General features: G+C 41.9%; 1 protein-coding gene across 7 annotated transcripts in view; it reads right to left on the bottom strand.

Moving 5' to 3' along the window:
* Nucleotides 1-12,288, bottom strand: part of CREB5 (cAMP responsive element binding protein 5) — a 256,976-nt gene that overhangs the window by 92,912 nt on the left and 151,776 nt on the right. Inside the window, exon 1 of one of the 7 annotated variants that reach the window (XM_030967737.1) lies at nt 9,980-10,110. The exons of the other annotated variants lie outside the window; for them this stretch is intronic. Within the exon in view, the coding sequence (XP_030823597.1) occupies nt 9,980-10,026 (47 nt within the window). The 5' untranslated portion in view covers nt 10,027-10,110. Of the gene's footprint in view, nt 1-9,979; nt 10,111-12,288 lie in introns of those variants that run through there. 7 annotated transcript variants of the gene reach the window in all.

Raw genomic sequence — 12,288 nt, 5'->3', positions numbered from 1 at the left:
CTAACTGCTGTGATTTATGCAGAAAATTGCAGCCAAGCTCAAAAGCTAGAGCAGCACTTTCAGGTTGACCAAAATTATTAAATTCACTAACAAATTAACTAACATTAATCTTGGAAGTGGAGAAGAATGGAATATTTGGAAAAGCAGAAATTTTTAGTGTTTCTAAACATTCCAATCTGAAATGGCATATTAATCTGGAAATTTACCTAGTTATTTTAAAAATATAATTGTCTTGAAAACCTGAGAATGTCCTTGTTGTTTATTTGGACAGAACAATTAAGAAATTAAATCATATTGACTTAAACTAAATTACTGTTTTTAATTTCAGCCACTAAGTCAACAACCCTGTTATTCACATAAAACTGGTTACCGTTATAGCTCACCTGCATGAAGGACAGCAATGACACAAAAGAAACCTTAAATCTGTCAGTTTTTCTTCATTTCCTGCTCTATTAAAAACAACCCAATACTCCAACTCATTCCTCTTTTATGTCTTCTTTCCTAGATTTTTCCAAACTGTAGATTGTAACAGCTAGTTAGAAACCTGAACATCAATATCAATGTATTAATGAAAAACAGAACAAACACTGGTATTTCAAAGCTATCTTAAAGACTGATTAGATTCAGTAATAAATTAACTGGGTAGGAATGCTGTTTTCAGGGGAAAATACAATATTCTACAGGAAAGTATGGGACTTTTTGTTTTGTTTTCCAAGGAGATCTTCCAGCCAGGAAGCTTTTACCACACGTCCAGATTCCGTGATTTGCTCTGCATCCAAGAGCAGTGCAAAATCATCTTTGACATTTCCCAAAGCGTCAGGAGCAGCTCTTTAAAAGGACAAAGCTTGTCCAGAGTACAAGAAAGGAGTTTGCAAACAAGGTGAATGCCTGACAATAAAGAAGGTGCCAGTGGCGTAGTGAGAACAGGGCTGTACACTCTAACACTGCACTTTTAGAAACTTCATAAGTTTGAACATGCTTCTCTGAGCCTTTTAGCTGAAGACAAATATAAGATTGAGTCAGTGTCACTCCAGAAAATTTTGTCAGTGAAGAGTCATATACAGATCCTCAATCTTCATGTTCTATTCGATAACAAATTATTAGTTTTACAATAATAAAATAACTGAGCATGCATGATTTTACATGTGATAGTAGTGACAATATATTGGATAGTCACTAGTTAATGCACAAAGGGGAATGCAGGATAAAGTATACAGGGAGTTCACTGCAAAAAGGCATTAATGTGCCATTACTTTTATAGAGGGACCAGCTTTTGCTAGCTAAATTCCTGTAAAACACACATTTGAGCTTATAGGGATATTAGCAAATGTATCCCTCACATGGTTATGGACAAAGCTTGTCTCCTAGTTTTGCAAAACATGCTGAAAATTACCATGGGGGAGCTCAAAAGTTTTATTTGTCATGGTTTAATTCCATTACTTTTTTAAAAATAAAAACAGGAGGGGGGGGAAGCCTACTTTTAAAGAGCTGACTAATTTGGAGATACATCAGAGATGGATTTTCTCATAGGATTTTAGAATTCTCTTGCAATTCTTCACTATAAAGAAAAACTTCAGATGTTATTCGAGGAGAGGAAAAGATCCCTTTAGCTGTTTATAGACTGAAAACATATTTGGCTGTATTTTGGGTAACATTTCAGTCAAAAAATGGCTGGTTTTCATGATTACTGTTTTATCTTTGCACATTTATCAGGCATCTACCAAAACTTGAGGGCCTGTCACCTACAGTGCAACGGGAAAGCTAGGAAATGAAGCACCTTGAAGCACAGAACAGTTCAGAGTCCACATTTAGAGTGTTACGTCAAGCGCATGCATTCTTTATTTCTCATTCTTTACTTCAAGGTGGACACAAGCAGGCACAGGATATGCTTTAGATGACATTATGTTCTTATCTCACCTTTTGCTTTTCTTATTGCTTTTCACTCATCAAAATTCTCCCTGCTTCCACCCCCTGCACAGACAGCCCATGCTGCCATCATTGCCCAGTGCAGGTCCAGAGAACAGTTTCAGTCAGAAGGGTCACCTTGTCCAACCTCCTGCTCCAGCCAGGGCTAAATGCAGCATCAGAGCAGGCTGCTGGGGGCCTTTTTTTAGACAAAGTGTGAAAGTCTACAGCAGCAGAGACCGACTCCAGCCAGTTGCTGTGCCTTGCCACAGTTCTCCTGCTGGAACCTTTTCTTTCTTTAGGTCTCGTGGAATTTTCTCTCGCTGAAACTTGTGCCTGTGGTCTTCTGCCTGCATACTGCAAAGGGGGCCAGACCCTGTCTCCTCTGTAACTACCCTGTAAGTAGCTACCTGTAAGATCCCCTGGTAGCTGTCTCTTCGGGGTAAATAAACCAAGATGTCCCAATCTCTGCTTCTGTGGCCACTCTCTCCATTCAGCCTAGGGAAGATGCCCATAATGCCATCTGTCCTCAGCGCAACTGACCCACCTTCCAGGAAGTCACTGCAGACTCACACAAGAGCATGTGTGTCCATTTGTTTGGATTTATTCAACAGTCAGGTAGATTTCACCCAAAACTGCCTCAGACTTTGGCTGGGTACTGAAATTTTGTATTGCCCTCACAACAGAGATTTTTCTGAGTTCTCTGGGGATTGTTTGGGCAAACCCAGATATCTGACCCTAAGCCAATCAGTTAATTATTATATGTAATGTTTGTCCTATTTGATAATTGCTCTGCACAAGAAACATGCCAGAGCAGATGTACTGCTGAAATTCAGTGCTCCTGTGCTCAGTGCTACACGGGGAAGCCACAGACCCTTCCTACATCCAGCTCAATCTGATGTGCACTCCAGACCATCCTGTTATTGCAGCATTGCATCTTTAAAACGAGTCTCTCTGAGATAAAGAACTGTCTATCAAGGGGGAGAAAAGAAAGCGGTATTAAAGTTGCAGCTGGCTGTGCTTTCAGTCAAGAACTTGTTCTGGGCGAGACCAGGTGAGACCAAGGTTTAAAATTCTGGAATGTAGCATGCGCAGATGCCAGAGTATTATTACCTGTTTTATCATTTGCTACTTGTCACACTGTCTGAGCATTTGACCACAGAAACATCAGAAGTAACAGAACTATTTAGAAGTGGCAATGAATATCAAACAAAAAATGAAATGTACAAAGCTTAATCATCTTTCAGTGCATAGCAAGTAAAAAACATTCTTTTTCAAGCCCTTTCTTAAATAACAAAAAAGTTATTTGTCAGAAAAAAAAATCCCAATTTATCTTGAAAAAAATGTTATCAAAACCTCAAATTTTAATAATTACTGAGCATCACTGGAAACTTTTCAATCAGATTCATTTAACTTTTCTAAGAAAACCTTTATAAATTCATGCTCTTCCAACTGTCTCTATACTTTTTCCCCTTATAACATTAACTTATTTTTGCATATTTTTACAAATGTTGCTGGTAAGGTTTTTTACTTTTCCTGAAATATGTACTGCAGTATTTTTATAGACCTCTACAAAGTCTTGTCAAAATAGTTTAAACTAAGTGAAAAAATGGCTTAATTAATTACTAAATATTAGAATATCTACTGAATTGCAGTAGCTGGAAAAAGTTCCATGCTGCACAAGATCAACAAGTAAAAAGCCAAACCGAACATGTAGTGATGGACAGCAATGTCCCCCTTTAACTGTTGCTTAAATTTGATTTCTCATTCTTAAAGAAAAATATGAAATGTGAGAGAGAGCTGAGGGATGCTAATAGAGTGTCAACTTCAAAAAGAAAGAAACCATCAATCAAATTTATATACCAATATCACCACCTTAAGTCGTGCAACTTGAAATCTTATTCAGCTTACAAATTCTTTCTGTTATGATTGCTTAGAAATAGCAGGAGATAATTCTGCCTTGCAGGGTGTGTGTGTGAGTGTGTTTGTCCCCTCAAAGATGGGGACAAACACACTCACACACACACCCTCTACATACACAAACAGATCCATACATACAGAGATTTGTGTACCAATCTGCACTTTGTGCAACACATCCCTCCTTCATACTGATGGCCACAGGACATACTTGTCAACACTGGATTCCAATGGCAAGGAATCTGGTCATTCAGGCAAACTGTAAAATGAACCTTAATTTAGTGTTTATATTAATTTTTCAGCCAAGCTTCTACATGAGTTTTCTAAAGAAACTCACTCATTAAAGTATATCAGAAAACTGAATAGTATTCAGAGCAATGAGAATTCCTGCAGTTCTATGGGACAAGAGAAATAGAGCTCATGCCCTTAGCTGCAGTGAAAGAAAAGTTCATTTTGACCTGGAAACCAAATGATAACAAAGAACACAGTACTGAAACTTTTCTGACATGATACTGAGTTGCCTTAAACTGAGGTCAAGGAAGAACCTGGTCTAGCACATTTTTTCTGTTCTGGTTTGTAAGACTTCATTTGGAAAAAAACTAGCTTATGTTAAATCTGACGTATAAAATTACCTGTGTTGATGGGCTTTTCCAGTGTGGTAAAACATTCAACTAACATTCCTTTAGACAGAACTTGTAATAATGAACTTTTTTATTATTGTAATTATAATTTTTCTTCCGCTAACGGGCACAGATTTATTGATCTGTAGAAAATAGTGCCCATCTGAAGAACATTGCCCATATTCTTTATTGTCATGGAGCAGCATGAGAGTTGCAGATATCTGCAGTAAAACTCTCCATCTTGTTATTTAAGATAATACACCTTGTACTTATATTAATACAGAGCTCTTATGTGCTTGACTACTGGCTGCAATTTTGAAAACATCCTGCAATGCTCTTGAATTAAAGATATGCTGCAAAAATAAAGAGCACCACAGAAATACAGCTTGTGGTGCTCTGAGAGGCTACAGTTCTCAATCTCAATTAGTAGTTTTTACTAAGAGAATGGCTAGTTTTATTATAATGTGCAGAAATCTTTCAGTAAATTAAAACTTGTATGTTTTCAATGGAGATACTCATTTTAACACTGAAGTTGATGCTACAAGGAAACATCAAGCCATAAAATGAAGAATGGAAGTGAGGATGGAATAAACAGTGTTGTGTTAAGTAAATGATACTTTCCTGGCTCTGTCAGGATTTAAAGGACCCAAAAAGCAAAATGTGTGTCACTGGGACTGAAAAATAATTCACTGTATTTGACAATACAGGCTTTAGAAATGTGTTTGCAGGAAGTCGAGAGGGAACAAGCACCAGAACACAAAAATTCCATGCCACATTTAAAAACAAACACAAGCACCCACGTAGAGAGGAAATCACACATTAATAGAGATCCAAGGTTCATCAGTCTCTGGGATCACTGTGGCTGAACAAGTATCTTTTCAAGAGGGCACATTCCAAAGCTAGAGATGTTGAAAAAAATATGTGGGTGCTCAAAGGACTGAAAAGAGGATAGTTCCACAGATTTTATCCCAAGCCCATCAACTCAGCTCTCCCATTCACTCCAATAAGCTTTGGATCAGGCTCAACATCCAAATGCAGTCCTCACTCACTAAAATTGGCTGGTCACACTGGAAACTGTTTGGGCAAGGTACCCCACCCATAAACAGAACGTTTGGGGAGAGTACTGTAGTAAGCAACAAATAATTTGTCTCTTTGCCAAGACTAGGGGTTGTGTCTCTTACTTGTTCACCCTCTGAGACAATAAAACGAGGGCTATAGTAAGGTAATATCTCTGGAGCGATCTAAGAAGGAATGCAACATGAATGAGAAATAAGAGGATAAGGGTTCCTTCAATTTTGAAGTCAAAAGTGGAAGAAATTACTAAGCAACAGGGTACAGAGAGCCACTAGTAGATGGATGCAGTGTTTCCAACAGCTCTTTGCTCTGGGATCTTGCAAGTAGGAAGAAGAACAGAAAGGAAATACAAACCTGAGTGTGGAAAGAGAGTTCCACTATGGGAATTGCCACATCATCTAGGTGGAAGACAAAGATATGCAAGTCCATTTGCAGGAGAAAGAGAGCATAAACAGAGTTAAGTGGATATTAATGAACGCTAAACAAGGATGGCAAGCCTGCTCTGAACTTACAAATCACATCCGCATTAATACCAAATGAGTTCATTAAGATTAACATTATTATGATGAGTATCAAAGGGATTAAAAGAGATTATGGTAAATAAGAGAGTCAGATAGGAATGAGATGTAATTACCTTCCTATCTGGTTTATCTGTAGCTGCAGAGACAGACCCAGCATTCACTTCACACTGGAAGAACCTAACTCACATTTTGATCTGAAGTGTAATTTTCAGCAAAGCTGATCTCAACAGTTTGGGCTGAACACGGCCCAGGCATGTGCAGGATGAACAAAAGAAGGGTGGGAAGGTGAGAGCACAGAGAGATGGGGAAGGGCACAGGAGACTGCTTTGCCCCAGCATTCTCCCCCAAGTGCAGGAAACAACTTGGTCTTCCTACCTGCTGTGTCCACAGCTTGATGAGAGGCCAAGCCCACCACCACCTCTGTCCAACACCTGACCTGCCCTGATCTCAGCACACATGACACAAGTTCTGAAAGCTTCATGGGGCTTCACAGACATCAACCAAGTCTTCCGAAAAGGTTTAAGGGAAAGGTCTCAAGTTAGAGCTACGAAACTGAGGAATTCAGGAGTAGAGGGACCACATTCAGTGAAACAAAAACATGCTGTCTGATATTTACCTCCTGCTTTTGTATCCCACCAACAGAGCCAATTTTTTTGTGCATGCAGAGACCAGCTAAGGAGCACCAAACTATGGCTTAAAATCACACAGATTATAGAGCAGATATTCTGCCAATGCACACATTCAGCAAGGCAGGCGGAAATGTTACTTGGGATCTTGGTGGGGAAATGTACTGGGACTCGTCCAGCCAGGCTCTGCTAGGAGCAGATTGCCTTTCTTCACAGGCCGACCACGCACAGTTGGCTCTTCAGTGCAAATATCACTCCCAAGCTCTGGTATGTTTGGCCTCTGGTTTGTTTGACAGGTTACATGTGCTTCTGAATATATCTTCTGATGCTCATTTTCAGAGCACTGTTAATATTTCTCTTGGCTTCTGTTTAAAAATTAGGTCCCTAAAGATATCATCCTTCAATAAGAAAATCCTCTTGCCAAAAGACCCAGCTTCAAATGTGTGGAACTTGACTGTCAGGGCTGTTGACCTCTGACCATGAAGCTGCAGGTCCACTGGCAAACCTGCACATTGGATCCCAGCAACTAGCAGCAGAGGAATCCAAACGGGCAGCGACTTTCCTGTTTTTTTGTTGTTGTCCAAAAGAATTTTGGTGCATTGCAAAAGCACCTGTCAAGCACAACTAGAGCTGTCTGACACTCACCTGGACAGTTATGCTTCATTAATTATATGTTCTGTTGCTTCAACAACCAAATATACATACATACATACACACACCTCTGTGTGTGTGCATACGGAATTCCCAACTGCAGCTTTTTGAAAGAAGCTTTTACAACTGTTTTTCCTGTGGTGCTGTGTTGAAATCAGTGACGTAGCAGCAGTAAATTGTTACTTAGAGCTGCAGCACACTTCTGAAAGGCAAGAGGGATTTACATCTTTACACCCTCTGCTTATCTTCACCGAGCATGAATCAGCAGGGGGGGTAATTTGTGAAAGTTTGAGTACACAGCAGGGTCATCAGCCAGTCCACACTGTCCAGAGCACCACAACTGTTCTCTTTTGCTGCCCTTCCAGACAGGTGACACGTTAATAGCTGATACCAGACAAGTGAGACTCTGATCCCCTGTGGAATGCAATCTGATACTCAAAGACTTTCAGGCCACACTGCACAACGTATTTTACATGTGTTTTTATAAAACAAATAGCAGGGATGCGTTTCTGCAGAGGAAAGATGGAGTGTGACAGTCTCTTATCCTCTGCCCAGCATCTTGCCAGCATGGCTAGACACTATCCTAGGACAACACTGACGGACTTTTCCTGAAGTCTCCAGCCAGAAAAGGCAGGAAGGGAAAGAGTGAAGACAAGTCCACCCCAGCATCCAAAGCGAGCAGGCAAAGGGAAGAATCTACTATGCTTTATTCTGATGGTCTGTGGAGCTGCACTTCCCAACATTTCTAGGAGAAAGTATGAGTCAGAAATCCTACGGGAACTCCTGCAGCAGCACAGCTCCCTCCCCAACCCACACCTCCTCAGCAGAGTGCTGCGCAATCCGGTCCATATGGTATATCTGCACTATGGTATATCTGCACTGCAACAGGGGCCAGGCCTGCCCGCGGCCTAGTGCTGGGCTCTCCGCTGAGAAAGGTTTGGCCCGTGAGCAACTGTTTCTGCTTCAGCAGTTGACTGAGGAGCTTGAAAATCGCTTAGGGGCACTTAGGAACATAACAGGTCAACATAAGATGGCTTTGCAGAGGGCTACCAGAGGGAAGGGAAGGCAGGAGCTGGCCATGGGCTCTTGTCTTGTTCAGAAAGAGAGGGGGAGGTTTTGCCACCAACCACAGAACAACATTGATTGCTATTTTGCTCAGTAAGTCCCCAATACAAGTTTAAAAAAAAAAAATCACTAAACTCTCAAAAGCATGTTTAAGGCTATTTTTAGTTAACCAAGTAAATCTGTATCTCACTGCAATTCCAGTGGGTACCAAGACAGTGCTTCCCTGAGAGGCAAAAATTCCCTTTGAAAGAGACACTTCTGAAAGTCATACTGTAAGAGCAGACAGCTCTTGACACAGAAACCTGATGCAGAGCTCCTCTGAGCAGAACAGGCATCCACAGGACACCAACACACACCTGACAGTTCACATTCATCCCACACCTAAACACAACCAATGCCCAAGCTTGGGCTTAGTGTTCAGCTCTGTGGCCCATCCTAAGGGCTAAGTGCTCACAGTGAACTCAGGGAAGGGGTACCTTTCCTCGCTCCACATCAGACCTAGAGACTGTTAGCTATGTGGGAAAAAAAAGCCTAAAAGGTCTGTAGGGAGACTGACAGACTTAATACGACAAGCGCAGCGCTCTGTCCTGTAAAGGAAATGCATGTAGGCAGGTGCCCCAAGAGCCCGGCAGTTCTGGAGGGCAGAACCGTGACAGGAGGGGATCTGCTGTGCAGGGTCGGGACCTCTGCGGTCCCAGCAAAGGCAAGACAGCCACGAGCCCGGGGTAAGCAGAGGATCAGAATCCTGCTGACAAGTGGTAGGGGTGAAAAGCTGAGGCTCGTTGAGATGAGCTCTGCAAACTGCCTCCCTTTAAACGCTTTATTTTCTACAGCGGATTTCCAACACCAGAAGCTTTCACTCGCTCTGCTAGGCAGAGGCTGAACTGCTTTCCTCAAACAGTTTCAAATTCGCCAGCCACGCTCGAAGAACCACCCCTTTTTGCTTTTCTCTTTGCTCTCTCCGGACTTTTTGTGAAAGAGACATCCAGTTTCAAGCCATTTTAAAAATATCAAAAAACCCCTGTGGAAAATAATTCGCAGCTGTGATAATATCACATTTTTTAAAATACCGTAATATAGTTTTACTTTTAATAATAAAAGATAAAAAAGGAGAGTCTGTTAATAATTAGAGAGTGCAGTCTGAAGCCAGCTACAGTCACTGCAATTGATAATAAACTTAAAGCCCCTTGACAGCAGGTAAATGCTTTGCAACCCTGACCCCCTTCCTCTCACATTACTTAACAACCCTGCAGTTCCAGCATTACATCACCGTCCAAGCGATTGGTTCCCGCATTTTAACTCTCTCCCTGTCTCCTCCGATTAGGAGCAACATAACGATGGAGGGGGGGACACCAAACCACAACAAACTACCAAACTTCTCTCAAGTTTGCTGTGCTCCTTGTTTGGGTTTGGTTTAGTCGAAAAAGCAGCTTCTGCTCCTAAGAGTTGAGGTTACACGCACCAGAAAACAAACTCTGTAGAAGTGGAAAAGAGTGGGAAAGGGGGACTCGGGAGGGGAGGAGGAGAGGAGGAGGAGGAAGGCGAGGAGGGGGGGAAACTATATAGAAATCAGAAAAGGAAAAGAAAATTAAAAACAAACCTCATGGACATCACTGAGCCTGAATTCCCTGCTGAGGTGCAGAACATGAGAGCCCTGGAATGAGTGTATGTAGAACTTGAGCCAAAGCTTAACTAGCCCGAGTGAGTCATATCCTTCCCATTTGATTCCCGTCCAAGCGATGATGTAATGCCCTGGCCCTCTCCCTCGCTCCCGCTCGCTGCACTACCTCCCTCCTCCCCTTTTCTCCTTTTTAGCTCAGTGCTGGTGAAGTCACCATTTAAATCTGGCAGCGCTGAAGCAAAAACTTCAATGTAACCAAAACAGCCCCAGGCCAAGTTCCAGACGTACTGAGACTCGGTGGTGCAATTGCCATTGGAAACGAGTAAACAGAGAAAGAAACAGTGCTGCCTGTGAAGGGCCTGCGCAGCTGCCGGCCGGAGCGCAGGAAAACCCTGGGACCGGGCACGGGGCTGACAGGATCCACCGGGGATCGCCAGGAGATCCTGCATCGCTCCCGAGCGCCCGCACGGTCCGAGCCTCGGGAAGATCCGGTCGCTGGAAGAGGAAGGAGATGGAGCCTGAGTAGAGCAGGGCAGCGGAGAAGCCGGGGAGCAGCGGGGGTGTGTGTGGGTCTGGGAGATGGAGAGCGCCGCTTCGCAGGTCACGCCTCGGACCGGGATTTCTCTGCCTCAGCAGAGCACAGCTGGATTGAGCCCCGGCTTTTTGAAGGAAAACGACGGGGCTGTTTCTTGCACCGTATTCCTCCGTATCCAAACACACAGGTGCAAGGCACCTTCTATCCCAAACAACAGAATAAAGTACCAGAAAAGCCACAGCGAGCTTATAACTAACTCACTGCTGTGCTGCTCATACTGCCTTTCCCGTGTTCCTCTCACAAGTCTGGTTTCTTTAAGCATAGAGAATGTTTCTAAATGGAACCTATAATAAACTTCCACGCACGCAAGGGTAAGCTATTGTGGTGTAAAGTGCGTTGCCTCATCAAAGTGCTCCTGATGCTAAATGCCACAGTGGCTGTGGCTGAAATACCTCTCCCGTCCTCCCTCACAGAGGGCTTTCTCACTGTTCATCACTCCCAACTGATTGTAGTCTATGCAGTACCAAGCAGTTGGTCCACAAAAGACTGCAAAGCCTAAGTAACAACAATAATATTCATAATAATCATAACAATAATAAATGAAAATGTCTAAGCACACATAGCATCCCTGAGCAATTCAAAGACTAATAGTTTCAACATCAAACTGTGGATGTAAGTATTAATGGCGCATGAAACACCATAAAGGTATTTGTCTCCTTTCTTTTTAGATCAAGAATTATTTCACAAAGCCACTTCACCTCATATTGCTGAGTGAAACTCAGTTTTCCAACGCTCAGTGGATGCACTTATGCCCCCCAAATTTAGAAAACAGTAGGAAAACAGGAAAGTCAGCGTGCTTCCTTTTCTTCCTTATGATGATGTGAGTTTATGGAAAATCAATTTCTATTGCCTAGCAGCATTTTACCACACTGGGGGTTTTTTGGGGTGGGTTCTTTAATTGATTACAGCAGCAGTGCAACAGAGATTATTGTAAAGTACCAAAGTATCCTCCTGAGAATACTCTTATGGTTTTAAATTATTTTTAGAATATATATCATGTTGATGTATAGTTTAGAATATATATAGTGTTGATTTATAGGGATCAACACTATTAGCTTCTGTCATAGTTTGATCTTGAATTCAAGTAGATTCAGTCATGAATTCAAGTGATTTTTTGTTTAAGATGTATATGATTTTACAGACAGAATGAGAAGAGGAGGGAACTAAGGGTTTGTCCTATTCAATTAAAAAAACACAGTTCTCCACAGTAACCTGACCTGCAGGATGACATCCTCAATAGATACTGAGGCTGCAGCCACTCAGAGTGACACCTTTATCAAGCAAGGCAGCTCTGAATTAGAGGTGATCAGCCATAATTATTACTGGCGCCACTGAAGCCTGTGGCTTGACAGCATCAGATGCGGTTGTTATAAAGTTTGGTCCATTGTGTCAATGGCCTGTATAACTCATTTATGTCTGAATTACCAGCTATTGATTTTTTGTCTTCTGTCATGTAATAAAATAAAAGTTAGATCATTCCTAAAGCCCTCTTTTAATTCCAGCCTTGCTGATAGTTTCATTTTAAGCTTATCCCACTTCTCCCTCTCCATTTAAAAAATGAAACTTCCACCCCTTTTTCATTGCATGTCTAAGAGGTCATCTTCCCTCCTTCCTTCTTTTTGTTTTGTCTTCTTACATTCACACTGCTGGATTACATAGCTTCTGCTCATTCAGTTATCCACTGACATTGCTG

The sequence above is a fragment of the Camarhynchus parvulus genome, chromosome 2, assembly GCF_901933205.1.
Source record: "Camarhynchus parvulus chromosome 2, STF_HiC, whole genome shotgun sequence".
NCBI classification, from domain to species: domain Eukaryota; kingdom Metazoa; phylum Chordata; class Aves; order Passeriformes; family Thraupidae; genus Camarhynchus; species Camarhynchus parvulus.
The sequence above is the reverse complement of the archived record's forward strand: the minus strand, read 5'-3'. Positions and strand labels throughout refer to the sequence as shown.